Source organism: Balearica regulorum, chromosome 20 (assembly GCF_011004875.1).
Source record: "Balearica regulorum gibbericeps isolate bBalReg1 chromosome 20, bBalReg1.pri, whole genome shotgun sequence".
Classification (NCBI taxonomy): domain Eukaryota; kingdom Metazoa; phylum Chordata; class Aves; order Gruiformes; family Gruidae; genus Balearica; species Balearica regulorum.
In genome coordinates, this window is record NC_046203.1 from 1,751,321 (window position 1) to 1,766,747 (window position 15,427).

Sequence of the window (15,427 nt, forward strand, 5' to 3'; positions counted from 1 at the left end):
CTGGAAACTCAGACTTTCTGCTCAGCAAAAGCTTCCTGGGCCAGGTTCTCAACTGGTGTAAAGCAAAGTTGCTTTGCATCCGATGGAGGCTCAGGTCTGCGTATTCTGGCTTGGTTCTGGAGTTGGGAAATGGATGATGTGTGAGTGAGTGTACTGCTCTGAGCTGCTTTTATTTCCCTGTCTGCAGTGCTTTTGATGCTTTAGGTATCCCCCTTCCTATAGCTGTATGCTTCTGGAAGGGCGGGGAGTGTCAATGCTTTGGTTGGTGTTCAAGCATTAGTGGGATTTTTCACTTGCAGCTGGAGAAGACAAAACAGGGTCTCATTCCAAAACAATGAGCTGTTTGTATGATCAGAAATGCCAGCATCTGGAATGAGAAGATCTGGGATCCTGGCATTTGGGTAACTGGGGCTGAAATTGGTCACCACTTCTGTCAGGCTGGTAGTGCCTCTCAAGGGTGGTTAGGCATCCATTGAAATACTGTGGATCAAGTTATTACTTTGTTAGCATAATAAGAAGGGTTACTGGGGAGGAGGGTATTTGCAACCCACAGGGTCTGCTGGTGCTTTTAGGTGTCCTAGTTCCATAGCCATGTGCCTGAGATGCTTCATTGGCCGTACAAATGGAGGGGAGAGAAAGCATCTCTGTCATGCTGTGGAATAGCTGCTCTGCTCCATGCTGAAGGCAGCTGTGAGCCTGTGGAAAGGGCTGTTGCTGGGAGCAGAGGGATATTTTAAAGCAGGAGGGTGGTGCAGTGGTGGTGGACACTGTCATTGCTGGGCTGCATCCAGCGGGTGCTCTGCAGTGGTGCTTGCAGGGTTGCACAGGTGTTACTTGTACTGGAAGAACTTGCCTCCAGGCACCTCCTGGGTACGGAGCATCACTTAATTTGTCTCGCCAGCCTCTAGTCATCTGGTTACTCATGAAAGGCAAGAACTGGAACGGGCTTTCATCTGTGAGAATTGCCTGGGAGTGCCACTGGCACCTTACCTGCCCTACACGTGGCTGCAGGCAGCACACGCACGCTGCGTGCCTCCTCCCAGCTCCCGACTCGGGGGCTTGCAGCCAATCTGCCTCTTGCATCTCTGGTGAAAGGCTCTTTCAGCAGAGAATCTCTTCTTGCATGTGGCTTGTGCTCCAGCCTTTCCAGTTTCACGGGGAGGCTGGTAGGAGGGAGAAGGCATCTCAACAGGTTCAGAGGTAGAGAGATTTTTCTACAGCTGTCTTCCACTGAACCATTAGATAGCATCTTTATTAGGCTACAAGCTGAGCAGACTGGGAGTACACATTTCTTGTTGCTTCCTTCTGCAGATGTAGTGGGATTTGGCCTCCTGTGCTTCTAGGTTTTGATGTGCTAGTTTGATATCAATTATCTGTCTAAAACTTTCATTCCAGCAGGTCAAAGATTCATTCGGAGTGAATAGCTAAAGCTCAACATAAGCCCCTGTTGTGCTGAGTTCTTTCATCAGACAGCTCAAAGCAGGGACAGCATAAGTGACCCTGAAGTCACACATTGCCCTCCTTGGATATAATAAACAATGGGCAGTGACTGCCCAGGTTCTTGTGGTGCTGAATGACCGAACCCATAGACAAGGAGACTGGAGTCCTGGGTAGGCAGAGTGCGGGAGTTCAGGTGATGGCAATGGTTCTTCTCCCTGTGGATGGTGAAGGCTTTAAGGATGATGCTCTGCAGGGACTGGGGAGGGCTGGGATGCTTTGGGGTGGCTCAGTGAAATCACTGCTCCATGAAAAATCAGCACAACTCCAACTACTAAAGTCACAGGAGCTGGGACTGTTACCTGGATGTGTGCTAGCAATGATGTTCATGTCTTTAATGGCATTGACAAAGCAAGTATTGATACCGGCAAGTGTCTTCAAAGCATTTTAGTTGAGGGAGTGGGTTGCATTTGGTGGTGGTTCTCTGGTCTCCAGGTGACCTGATCTGGGTTTTGTGGAGGGGTCTGCAGTGTTGTGTGCCGCCTAGTCCTACAATGTGAGGTCTGTCCTCTTTTCCTGGGGCCTGAGGGAGGGTGCTGCTCGAGGACAAGATCTAGTGGGGGCGAGTCACATCAGCTCTTATGTTTTTTTCAGTACTGTCCTAATATTGCTGCTTTACAATGCCAGAACAAGTAAAATCGGTTTACTGGTGTGACGCATCAGCCACCACTGGTGTGCAAAGGCGATCAGTGCTCAGTGGCGTGGTGAGAGGAAGGGCCCCGGGAGGGGAGCAGTGCCGGACCCCAGGACGAGCTGTGGGTGCAGCGGGAGGAGGGCTGGCAGCGCTTCCATCCCTTGCTGTCCTCCTGGGTGCCCTGCCAGAGGGGGGGTCGGCCAGCCCAGCGCCCAGCTAGCCTGGCCGGGGATGCAGTCTTCCCCTTCCACTCCTTCCCGCTTGCACTTTTTACCCTTTGCAGCGGCGGCCTCACTTGTTTTGCCAAATCCTTACATTTTCCACGCTTCCACAAGCCCCGGGCCCCGTTTCCCTCGGGAGCCGGAAAGAGCAGGGGGCTGGGAGGGGAAAGGAGAGAAAACTCCGGCTTGTGCTCATTCCTGGGGGGTGGGGGGCAAAAAAAAAAAGGGGGAAGAAACCCTGTTTTGGGGGCCGGGGCAGCCCGCTTGCCGCAGCCCCGCAGCGTTCAAACTTGCCGCGGGGCCGGGCCGGGAGCGGGGGGGGGTGGCGGGGGGGGCCGGGCCGGGGGGCCGCACCGCCCGGCCCTGATTTGCTGCGCGGCTCCGAGATTGACAAAGTCTTGCCTTGGGTTTAAAAGAAGAGGAAAAAAAAAAAGGGGGGTGGGGGGAGAGAAAGAAAAGTTTTTCGCTGCAGGAGCAAGCAGGGGCCGGGAGTGAGCGCGGCGGAGCCCCCGACAGCCCTCCGTCCGCCCCATGGCTTTATAAAGCGGCTGCTCTCCGGGGGGGGCTGGCGGGGGGGGTCTGAGCAGCTTTTCTTCGCTTGTATATATTTTTCCCCCCCTTTTCCCCCCGAGTTGTCCCGAGCTGGTGCCCCGTTTTTTGTGGACCATGGATACGCACACGCGGTGGAAAAGGCGCAGTTGGATACGGAGCTGGTCGGTCCCCGCTGCCCTGGTGCTGCTGGGTGCCCTGGCCCTCGGCCGGGCAGGTAAGCGGCCCCCGAGCCCCCCCCCAGCCCAGCCCCGGGGCGGTGGGTGGCAGCGGCGTGCGGGGCCGGGCGGGTGGGGAGGGCCGGGGGGCTTTTGTGCGGGGCGAAACGTCTGTCGTCCCTTAGTGCATGCCGAGGGAAGGGGGGGGGGGGAAAAAGAAAAAACCCACCCAACCTCCTCTAGCTGCCCGAGTCTCTGAATGCCATTTGTCAGGGGGCCCGTAAAAGGGGGGAAAAAAAACCCTTAAAACAATACTTTATTCGCCTTTCTTAGAGCAGAGCTGCCTGTTGCTGAGCTTGTTTTTTCTGAAGCAAAAGTCAGGATTTGTTTCTGGAGGCTCTAGGTCTTTATATATCTGCGTATATAGGTGGATATATATTTAGTCGTGTATATATAGGTGAATATATATTTAGTCAACTGGAAATCTCTCCTGTGTAGTTCCTTCTTGAGAAGAAACTTTTTGTCCAGGAGTAATCTGCTCCCCCCCGCACATCCAAGCGGCAGATTTCGGGACACAGAAGCTTTGCAGCCCCCTCTGCTCGGGACCCCAAGGTGCACTCTGCCCCGCCAGCCCCAGTTTGCAGGGTTTCTCCCTAAAATTGTGGCTGAGTGTGGCAAGGGGAAGTTCTGTGAAGTACCAGATGTGCCACGGCACTAGACATGCAACCAGAAAAAAATCCTGGAATGTCTTTTTTTTTTAGTCGTGCAGGAGGGGGACTAAGCACTTTATTTCACCAGCTTTGGGTTTGCTGAGTCTTTCTAGAGCTCTGCTTTCAATTTTCTGCCTTCCCCGGGTGGGCTGGGAAGTGCTCGAGTGTGGCAGATGGAGACTTGTGGATCTGCTGGACAAGTTTTTCTGTGTGTTTTCAGAGTGTTTTGAGTTTGTAGCGGACACATGGAGGCATCGGTGCTCTGAGGTCTTTTTATATTGTTTTTCAAGGGAAAGACTAAGAAGCAGTTTGTTGGCAAAGCTGAATTTGAAATGTAGGAAGTTGAAGTAGATGGAGTTCTGCAGGGTAACTTGAGAAACGGTGGGAAGTGCCCTGAAGAGCTGAACTGTCCGAGATTCAACTTTTATGTGTGATTTTTATGTGCTCCGGGTATTTTTTCCTGGGAAGCCCAGGCAGTGAAGTTTGCAGGGTTGCTTGTGCGGTACCACGGCAAATGTATGTGGGATTCTGTATATAGCAGTGTGATTGCAAATTATTGTAATTTCTAGGTTCTTAAAATGACCTTAAGGAAGAAAAGGTGGGTGTATGAGGAATGCTTTCATTAACCGTTTGCTTGCAAAGTCTAAGCAAGATGCAAAATAAGTTGTTAGTCAATGAATATAAAATGTCTCTAGAACATCAGTGCGGGAAAAGTTATGGGCAGTGGGAGCTACCGCAGGAGTTTGTGTTGTACTGCAGAACTATCGGGCTGTTACAGCAGTTTTCTGACCAGGAGAATACCAGAGCGGTACTACTTGTCTTGAGTTCCGTTTTTGTGCAGCCAGCTTGTCAGGCCACTCTGACTCTGTATTAGTTGAAAACTGAATTATTACCAATCTCAACTATTTCAAAGGAAAGATGACAAAGTTTTCTTTTTTCTTTTGTCTGTGCTAATGTCTTAAGGGTTTCAGAGCATCCTTAGGCACTTTGTCAGTGTACATCCTTCAGACAGCTTCAGCAGAAGGCTTAGCTCCTTCTAAAGTTACCTGGTAACTTTTGTGATGCTTTTGGGTCCAGCTGTGGGTTGCAGCTGGAGGAAGCAGAGGGCTGGCTGGAGGTAATGCTGTGGTGGGTGGCTGGAGAGCTTTTGTAGGGCCAATGTTCTGCTCCAAGCAATGACTCTTGCAGTGAAAGGCTTTGAGTTTTCCTAATGAGCCTCCTAATAGGACACCAGATAATTTGGATGAGGGAGGAGTCGGATTGGGACTGCTGATGGCGTTGACTAATACTCATTATAGTTCTTTTTTTAATCTTTCCAAGTTCTCTTTGGTTTTATTTCAGCTCAGATTGTTTCAGTTTCATTTTAATCAGCTGCTCTGTATGGAGAGCAGTGACTCTTCTCTGTAATCTTCAGAAGCAGATCCATCAGGTGGCCCCAAAGAAAGGGGGAAGAAACCTCGCAGACTGGGTTTCCAGAAAGAGAAATACAATGTCAAAAGCAACATGAACCAAACTGCCTCTGAACACTGCCCTTCCAGCTCAGATTTTCCCATATTTTAACAGATGATGTCACACAAAAATCTAACCCACAGACAAAGTTGGAATCTGTCTCTGCTTTTACAAATCCCTATAAAATTGAATCAGGTTTCTGGGTGAAAATTTTTGGAAGCAGCAGTTTCCTTTAGTGGCAAAGAAAAGTGTAATAAGAATACATGGCATGCCCTTTAAAAGCAATAAAAATGTTGGAAATTTTGAAGTATCCTGTTACCATCTGTTGCTTCTCTCCTTGGCTCTTCCCCAGCCATCTAGAATGAGCTAAAAAAAAGTCTTTGTCCAGCCAGTTAGAAGTGTTTTGTTTAATATTTTGCCAATCAAAAGTGTTGATATTGTTTTACAAGAAGAAATATGACTTTATAAGTCTGGAATTGATGGGCAGATCTGATTTCCAGTGTAAAACCTGGATTATGCTGTCAATGAATTGCCAGATTGGAACAGGACTTTAGCTTAAAAGCACCCAGCTGTTGGACATGCCCTGTCCGGGGGACGCGATTGAGGCATTCAGCTGAGGTAATATATTATTCTTCCATGTAAGCTGGGGTCAAGACAAAAAAAAATCTTTGACTGTTCCCTTGAAGGTGGTTTTTTTGAAGGCTGCTCCTGCGTTTGCCTCCCTGTGGTGCTGTAGCTGTGCTGGATGTGGGAGCCGGTTTCAGACTCGCGGTTGAGGAGCCGGTGCTGTTGGCTCCCACCAAAGCTAACGGGAACTCTAGCTCTTCCGTACGAAGCATTGCAGTGTCATCTGGGCAATAATTTGTTGGGGATTGGAGAAATCCCATTTCATGTCCGGTCTTTAGGGGTAGCTCTAAGGCAAAACCTGCTGAAGAGTTGCTGATTTTTGGTGCACAAAGAGGGACGAGAGCGTGGACTTGCCTGCTGGCACTGCTAGCTTGGATTGCGAAGGCTGGATCCTCACATCTGAAACCTCTTGTTAAGACCAAGGGTAACCCAATAAACAAAGCTGGCTTGGTGTAACTGCCTGCAGACAGCCTGCCCTAGGAAAAATAGGGGCTGTAAAGAAGATGTGTGTCCATATTTTGAATGGGTACTGTCCCTGCCCCTTGCATCTTGTTGAGAGAGATGGACTCCTCAGGTTCGTGCCTTTGGAAGTGCAGAGCGAATCCAGCTAGCGTAGGTTTCTGTCTCCTGACAGCTTGCAGCACGCCGTGGTGTCGCAGGGGCTGTGCTAATGCCCATCAGACGCCTTTGGGGTGCGAGGCGCAGTGTGGCTCCTGCGCTGATCTCCCACCTCTGCTGCGGGAGGGTGGTGGGGGTGTGAGCCTTACTACCCGGGCATACCCTACCCGTGGTTCATTGGAGTGCTGTTTGTATGTATGGTACCACCAGTGATCAGCATAAGTTTTAATTTTGAAGTAGCTTTTCTTTTTCTCAGAACTCCAATGTGAAAATTCTTGGCACAGTCCAAGAGGCTCAGACCCTTAAGGACACGTAGGCGTCCTGTCACCCTTGGTGGCACGTGCCCAGTTGCTTTTCTTCTAACGCTGAAGCTGAGGTCTGGTCCTGATGCTGTCTGTCGCCACTGCTTTGGTGACTCAGTTTCCCCTTCTGTCCTGCAGCCTGGTTTTGGGGCATAGGCTTTAGAGTATGTGTTCTTACAACTGCTTTGAATTAAAGATATAGTCTTTAAGATGAGACAGTGTGGTAACAGATGCTGGGAAGCAGAAGGCGCTGCAGTGGCATATGCCGCTAATGCAGAGGTATTTGTGTGAAGTACCATTTATAGATGTGTCTTGGATAATCTGAGCTTTTCTGGACTTCAGAAATAAATCTGTGGGAGTACTTTCCAGGAAACTGCTCTTAGACTGAAGTTTTTTCTTTTCTAGAGATAAAGCAAATTGACAATTCTTTTAACAGTTACTTTTTCTACTTTGTCTTGTGCCCTGATTCTTTGACCTGCTCCCTGTGCCTTCCCTCTCCCCACGCTGTCTATTTGCTGGGGCCGCATTGCGGAGCTGCCCTTCCTGAAGCAGAGGGAGGATGGATGGCCCATCACTCTGTAAACGTGACAGTCTACACATGAAAAACTGCACGGAGCAATGCTGCTGTGAACGCTTCCACACAAGCAGATTGAGGGTTAGGGGCTTTATGGCCCAGCAAACCTATGGGGGTAATGAAGGGAAGGGGGGGGCAGGCCAGCTGGCCTCTGGGGGGATAGTCTATGTAAAAAAAAAAATGCTCCAATAAGGTATCACCATGGTGATTGATGGTTTTACTGTTATGTGTTTGGTTGCCTGCAGATATGTCTGGAGAATGGTGGGACCTGGGAAGAGCGGGGAGCTGAGCCCCCCGGGTTGTTGCACGGCAGCAAATGCTGCAGGCGCCGAGATGGTCTAGACCCTGCTTGAGCCGGTGATGCAGGCAGGGGCTGCTGGGCCTCAAAGGGCTTCCAGAGGTCGGGTTCGGAGCCTCGCTGGCCAGCTGGGTGGCACTGGTGTTGGACACTGGGGACCAGCCTGCCTGTGCCATGGGTCGGGGTGGAGGTGCCCAGATCCGGAGTGATTTGGGAGAAGTGATTCCATTTGGAGCTCGTGCTCTGCTGTCGTGTGAATTGACTTTGAAGTGTAGCAGCCCCCGAGACAGGGGAAGTCCCTGCTGTGTTACAAGAATAAATTTGGCACTTCATCACGTATGTATGTACTCGCCTGGTTCATTTAGTAGGAGGCTTATCCTCAGGATGCAACTATTGTTCTATAAAATGAATTATTTTGCAGAAAAAGGTTTAAAACAATATTTGGATTCTGTTGCAAACATGATTATAACTTTTCAATACCTAGATTTTGGTAAATGGAATCTGCAGTTTAAAATGAGAGAAGAGTTGTCTGGGAAATAAACCAAGAATGAACCACAAAACATCTCTTCTCAACCTTTTTTTGGTGTGGAGGAAGACTCTTCCACTCTGTGCTTTTTATCTAGTGTAGACTTCCACTCATCACGTATTTAGGAAAGCCCTGACTCTGCTGAAGGTCTCTGATACTGCTGAGGATATTTTGGGAATGTTGAGGCCTGAAACAGTCATCTGCTTGGAATTAGGTCAAACTTCAGATCTGCAGGATTTGTCCCACAGTAGAAGTCCGTGTCACCACAAAGGCATGTGCACGCAGGAGTTACGCTGCTTCTGTGGTTCTGTGATAATCTCTGCTGGTTTCCCTGCACTATCTGGGTAGGTCCTTGACTTCTAGCTTCCTTTTAGTATGGAGTGCAACCATCTATCTTGAGTATATGGCAAGTCTGATATAAGCAGTAGGACCCGGTACTGGCATTGCACTGGGAGACACTGTCCCTGTGAAGGGGGTTCCCCTTGGCTCGGCTGATGTGGTGGGAGAGCCCCACGGAGGGCTGATGCAACCCAAGGCACTGCTCCTGTGCTTCCTTCCAAGCTCTGGCTCTGCTGAGATGTGGAGGCTTCTCTGTGCTTGGTTATGTCCTCCTGGATCAGGACTGCTCAGTGCCTTTTTTTGGCTCTTGGGGTTTTTTGTTATTTCTCTCTGGTTATGGCCCCTCTTGGAGTGCAGCTATTGTACAGAGCTGTCAGTCCGAAGACGTTGGTGGGTTTTTATTCCCTGCTAATGGGGTGGTGGCTTTCTCAGGAGGTTTTAGGAGAATTTTTTTTTGGAGGGGAAACCCTTCCAGATGGACATTATCTCGTACTTTCCGGAGAAGGCAGGCAGCCTCGCATCTGTATCAGGGAACAGTTTCGTTGCTGGAATTTGGCTGTTCCCCTTTGGCTGAGCATCAGCAAAGCATAGCAGCGTCCTGAGCTAGCAGCTTCGTTGTCTGGCTGTGGGTGCAAAGCTTTGACCAAGGCAAGCAGGATGCAATCTTTAGACCCTTAAGACTCTTCTGCCTCCTGGTGTTGCCTGTTGCCTACCTAGACCTTCAGCTGTTAAGGTAGGCAGTGCATTCCCTCTCCTTTGCTCTCCTGGCTTGCTGGAGAGGTTCCTGGAGCTGTCTTCGCCAGCTGCAGCCTGGCCTTGCTGCACATCAAAGATTTTATTCTTACTAGTTAGATTAGAGCTTATGTGAGAGGTACTGAGTTTGCAAGCTGGCAGTTTTTCTTAGAAATAAAATAAACCTTAGTGTGAAACAAAGAACAGTTTAGGAAGAACAAGCAAAACCAAAAAAAAGTTGAGACATAGAAGAATGGAAAAAATTTGTTAAATTCTAATGTTATATGGAAAAACCTTAGGTTGGCAACATGGTATAATTAGCCACCAGGTTACTGTTGGCAGGTTTCAAGGCTCTTGAAATGAAGCCTAGCACTGAGTGAACTGTCCAAATGATGCCGTGGTTTCTCTGTGGATGTGTCTGGAAAATCTTTAGAACTAAAATAAACAAATAAAGGAGCTACACAAAAGGCATTTTTGAGGTTGGTTGCTCTGAGTCTGGGCTCTTTTTATCTCCAGAAGCCAGCAGGTTTCTTAGCATCATCTGGAAGCTTTCACAATGTTGAGATGTCATTTTCTGAAACTAGGAAAATGGTATTAACATATTTATAATGCTGGAGTTTTCCTTCAAGATTGTGTAATAAGCTGGAGAGGAATAAAAGATAGTTTAGGCATTGAATGAGCTCTATCCGTGCCTGTTCCTAACCTCTGCTGCAGACTCTCTCCCAGCTCTTAGGCAAGTCCCTGTTTCCAGTGCCTGGGGGCCCAATCCTGTCTCCCTGTATGGCACCTGGCATTAGGTGTTGCTTTAACACAAGTTTAATGCTGATAATGCCAAGAAGACATGTGTTTTCAAGGACTGAAGCATTCTAAGAGTCTCTTTTAATCCCTTTGCCTCAGGTTATCTTAGTGGTTGTGGTCTAGGAGTTTTCTGCTTGAAAAACACTTCACTGGGATAGTGCTTTCCTGTCTAGCAGCATTAGTGCCTCACACTGCAAATCCAGAAGGTTATTTGGATTTTGTCCCTAGATTTGGACAGATTTCTTGCAGATTATATGGTGGGGTACAATGCAGACCACCATGCTGTTGTATTGACTGCTCTCAGAACACTTTGAAGCATTAGATCTATAAATGAAATCCAAAGCGGGCAGAGGATCTCTTAGGCAGCCACGCAAATACTTTAGTTTCCTGGGGAAAAAACCCCACCTTTGGAAGGTGGAGGGATGCAAACGGAAGCGGGGTGCTGGATCCTGAAGTTGGGTATCCCTGTGGGGTTTTGCATGCTAAGGCTGAGCTGTGGGCAGGAGCAGGAGACCAGGTGAGCTGATGTCAGTCTTGTTTAGCTGGCTTTGGGGTGATGACATCCAGCTGTTTTGCTGATGTAAAAGTAATTCAGTGTATTTTGTTGCTAAGTGCATTCATCCCTATAGGTTTGGTTTGATTTCTTGAGAAGTCTCCCATGCCTAATGCTATATTCCTCGTGGTGCTCAGCCCTGCTGCTCTAGATTCACTGGAGAAAGATCTGGAGGCCAAACCTTAGTCCGGCTGTGCTCAGGGACAGCTTGCCATTAGCCTGAACAGTGTCTGGATCTCACCCAAAGGAGCTGGGCACCCAGTTTTCCTAATGAGGGGTGGAGGGGCATGTTTGGGAGGAGACCTCTTGTTCTCCTTAGGAAGCCGCATCTTGCGGAAGATCTGGATGATCTGCCTAGCTTAACTGCAGGTAAATCATACTGTTAGCTTGGGGTGACCCCGTGTGCTATCCCTGCCTGGATCTAGCTGTGCCTCTGCAGCTGGGGAGATGCTAATTCTTTCGGAGTAAATAAAGTAATGTTTTTTCCTGGCTCAGCTTTTAAGCAAACTGTTTAAAGCCCTTTGTTTCCCCCTCACCTTTCTGCACTTCACCGCTATAATTTGGAAAGGACAGGGGAGTTTGCAGCTCTGCTGGAAATGCTGTAAGAAGTTGATGGGGGGGAGCTCCTGGAGAGGAGAGGTCACTGCGGGGTCTGCTGGAGTCCCTGCTTGAAGGGACCATCAGGAAGCTTTAGTGGCCAGATTTAGAGTTTCATTTGCATGTCAGCTGGGGTTTCTATTTTTTGAGTGTGGGTATACAGGAAAGAGCTGTGCTTTGGCTGAGCTCACGTATCCTCAGTGAGAGCCTCGCTGGCCTCTTTTCCTCTGCTGTTCCTCCCTCCACCCCCTTTTTTGTTTCCAAGACAATACTTAAGTAAGAATTCATTGCAGCCGAATTCCTGGAGATGACACTGCCAGTTTCCCAGGATCTCTTGTACTCCTGCAAATATTTTACGCAGTGATTTTTTTTTTCGTGCAGCTCCTTCAGTTGCACCCCTCAAATACAAATTATGCAGTGGATTTGTGTGGTCTTTAAGGGAGTTCATCCTAGATGTGCTGGAATGAGATATCTACTCTGTGTGCTCTTGTCTGCTGCAGGGTAGCGATTTGGTCTGAGGGCTGCAGTTCACCGGCTGAATAATGAATGCATTGTTTGTATGCCCTTATTTCCAGCTTGCACCATTAAAAGTGAATAGAAAGGTCAAGGAGATGAGTCACTGTGAATACAAGTGTCATTCTGCTCAGAAGAAATGGAAAAAAAAGAGCTTCCAAGCCAGGTGTTTCAGCTGGTGCCAAACAGCTCTGTTTCACTGTACTTTCAGGGAGTTACAAGAGTAAATCTCAGCTGAGATCTGCTGGAGTGTTCAAGCACCTACCATTTAGCGAGGGGCTGGAGCTGGGGTTTGGCAATTGTAGCTGCCAGGGGCTCCAAAGGCAGCTGCTGATGTAGGATATGTGCAGAAAATCTGGGTAATGTTCTGGAATCTTTGGGCTCGTTGCTGCTGTTTGGCAAAACAAGCAGCCGGAGTTTGTAGGGTTAGTAAGCTCTTGTGCTGGGCTTTATACACCCAGGGGTATCCAGAAGAAAAGGCCTCCTCCAAAACCATCTGGAGACTCCTAATACTCAGCCTCCAACACTTAGAGCAAGGGTTAGCAGTGTTGTGAAGGTGCTGCCATGGGACAGGCTGACCTCTTGAAACGCTGGTGGGAAGGCGTGTGCCCCTCGGGCGATGGGTACCAGCAGGGTCCCGGCTCGGTTCCTGCACCGTCCTGGGGACAGGAGCTGCAGCGTCGGAGCAGGGTGGTGGCATCTGCAGGGTGCCTGGAGGTAAGCGTGGGCCCATTCCCCTGCCCTGGCCCTACTAAATGCCTGGTTGTAAATTAAGCTTTTTTTAATTTCCTGCCCAAAAGCTTCATTTGACAAGCCCCAGGCAGCTGGTTAACCACACTGGCAGAGCACTGAAAATAGAAATGTGGCTCGTGGGCTGCATGTGTGGAAGGGGGAGCGGTGAGCTTGGGATGGGTTAATGCCAAGTGGGTGGGATAGGATGGGGAGTTGGCCAGAATTTTCCTTTAATTGATACTGCTGGGGCAATTTCAATAAAACAGCAGTGGTGGCCAGGAGACCAGAAAACAGAAGCTGGTTCAGAAGTTGTTAATGCTTTTTTTTAATGGAGTAGAGTTTAAGTCATGGGCTCCTGTACCTATGGGTTTCCTCCTTCGTATGGCTGAAACACCCTCCTTTGGGGGGTTTATCAGCATTTTCGCTAATTGCTTTTCACTGTCCTGGAAGGGACTCAAGATGGTGTGCTGTGGCAGACACCCCTGCATATTGTCCAGCACTGCTTTGGTATTTTGGCAGAATACGAATCCTGAGAGACAGTACATAAAAATATTTACATTTTTGATTTCTAGCCATTGGATTTTTCTGTTCTGAAATCATTCCTCTGGTGTAAAATGTATTCCTCCAAAAAAATAACTAAAGCTTTAGAATCTTGATTTATCCTTCCCCCATCAAAATTCACCTTCAGTAGAAAATCAACCCAACTGTTTTTCTTGCCCACCTGATGTAAGATCACTTCCATAAACAACTTTCAAATGAATTTACCAGCATAGCTTTGATCCAAGGTGGCCCAAAATTCACATGTTCCATTTGATAGCAAATGACTGGGAACCTGGACTGTTCTGCTAGTGATGCAACAGGCGATGCTGACCCCGGGGTGTCGCAAGGCGGGGGTCGATGGCTCGTAGCTCATGTCCGTGGGAGGACTGTGCCTGGTTTGTGCAGGGAAGCGTTGGGTCTGTGACCCTCGCGTTGGTATTGTGTGGAAGTTAAAGATTTCTGCAGATGGATGAGGTGGGTGGTGGGTGTGTTTGGCCGCTGACAGCAGGACACTGCTTCTGGCGGCATGGGGTGCGGGGGACCGGTGGAGCTGCTCTGCGCTTGCTGGTGTGTGACTCCGTGGAGCCACCGTGCAGGACAGTCCCGCCGCAGGGCAGGAGCTGTGCTGGACGTGCCCCTCGGAGGGTTTCCCCTGGAAGATACGAGTCTGTCCATCCCCCCAAGTACAGCGTCTGTTCCCTGACCATGGGCTGCTCAGTGTCTCAGCTTGGAAAGCTGTCGATTCCTTGAAGGATAAGGACTGCTCGCCTGGAGCCCTGCAGCTGCAGATGCTTTTCTTGACGATGCTGATGTTTTTCTCTTGATCCTTTTGGGTATTCTGCTTTTTGTAACAGGGAGGGCAGATCGCTAAGAATCCCCTCATTGTTTCTGTGCTCCAAAAGCAATGCGAGGATGGGAGGAGGAAGCGGCTTTCATCCTGGTCCCTGCCTTTGGCATACGCTGGCGGGTGCTCGTATAGGAAAACTGCTAGGAATGTTCTCTCGCAAGGGTTTGCAAGGATCGGGGGAGGCATATTATCACGTCTTGTACGCTTTGGGAGAAAGTCCCTTGCTCTGCCTCTCTCAAATGTTTAAATTAAAATGATCTGTCTTTCTGCAACTGTTGGATGCTTTCCCTGCTGACCTCAGGAGCTGGGGCTGGGAGGAGCAAACAGACCCCAGTGCTTAGAACTGGCTCTGGCTCTTTTTTTTTTTTAGAACTTCAGTCCTGATTCCCTGCAGGATGCAAAACAGAAAAACAATAAGGGCCATATCTGCTCTAGAAATATCAATTTTCCCAGTGCTCTGTAATTAAAGAGCTATATTGGGAAGCAGCAAAGCCTTTATGTGCTGGAGGCTATTGTCTTACAAGACTATGTATAGAAAAGGCAGCAGGCGTGCTTAAACCCTTCTGCCAGAGCTGGCACGGAGGGTTGAGTCCCCTTGCAGGGTCTCCCCATCTCTTTCTTTTCCAAGCATAGCCACGTTCCCGCAGCAGGGTCTGACTGCGATGCTCTCTGTGAGCTGAGCTAAGCGCTGGGCAGGATCAGGCAGTTACTCCTTAAACGGGGAAGCGCAGCCCAGCAGCTTTGCAGCCTTTGGCAGGCGGCAGTGCCCAAGGATGCTGGACGTGGTGCTCTGTACCCAGCCTCTGAACGCAGCCGTGGCCCCAGCTTAGGGGATTCCTGTGCACCGAGGGGAAAGTCATCCCTGCGCATGGACCGGGTTTTTGGTTCGACCCTTACACGCTGAGTTTTGTCTTGGCCCAGGGCGCTGTTCTTGCGCAGAGATGGGATTTTTCTTGCTGCTTGGCTGTGAGTCCGGCTCTTCCAGTGCTGCAGGAGCGTGTCCATGTGGAGCTGTGGGTGGATGCGGGGCTGGGATCTGACTCCCGTTGACGTGGGGAATTTAGGTCATGAAGTAGCATAGCATCGTCAGACCTAAAGCACAAAACCGCCTTTCATCTCTTCTCTACCACTGCCTTTGCCCTGCTGCTTTCATTGCCCACAGGCCTGCATTTTTTGGCAGTTTGTGGAGCATTCACGGTGCGGGTTGGGATTCAGCCTAGGGAAATGCAATGTGACTTCTTGTGGCAATGGGGAATAGGCTTGGGTAACACCAAGCTGATTAAGATTTTTTCCTATGAAATATGAACCAGAATGAAAACTGGAGTGTTTTGGATGTGGAAATATCTGTAAAGAACTTTGGGTTCCTCATTTGAAGGTACTTAAAAATTCGTACCAATAAACTTAGAGATGCTCTGAAACTGTCAGAGTCAGACCATCAGTTAAAGATGTTCTGCACATTGAGAGTAACTGAGTAACCCAGCGTGCTTCCCTCCCTGCAGCTCCCTGCTCCAAAGCCTTGGCCAGACAAGCCGGGGCCCTTCTTGCCCTGGGGAGACTCATGCCAAATAACAAACAGCCGCGCTGCTAAAGTGAGAACGATTCCTGCAAGCCTG

General features: G+C 49.2%; 1 protein-coding gene across 3 annotated transcripts in view; it reads left to right on the plus strand.

Annotated features, from left to right (window-relative positions):
- The first annotated feature begins 2,735 nt into the window (after positions 1 to 2,735).
- The window catches only part of COL5A1 (collagen type V alpha 1 chain), a 154,116-nt gene continuing 141,424 nt past the window's right edge, over positions 2,736 to 15,427 (plus strand). For all 3 annotated transcript variants that reach the window (XM_075771972.1, XM_075771973.1, XM_075771974.1), the window contains exon 1: positions 2,736 to 3,118. In XM_075771972.1, coding sequence (XP_075628087.1) covers positions 3,019 to 3,118 — 100 coding nt within the window. In that variant the 5' untranslated portion in view covers positions 2,736 to 3,018. The remainder of the gene's footprint in view (positions 3,119 to 15,427) is intronic.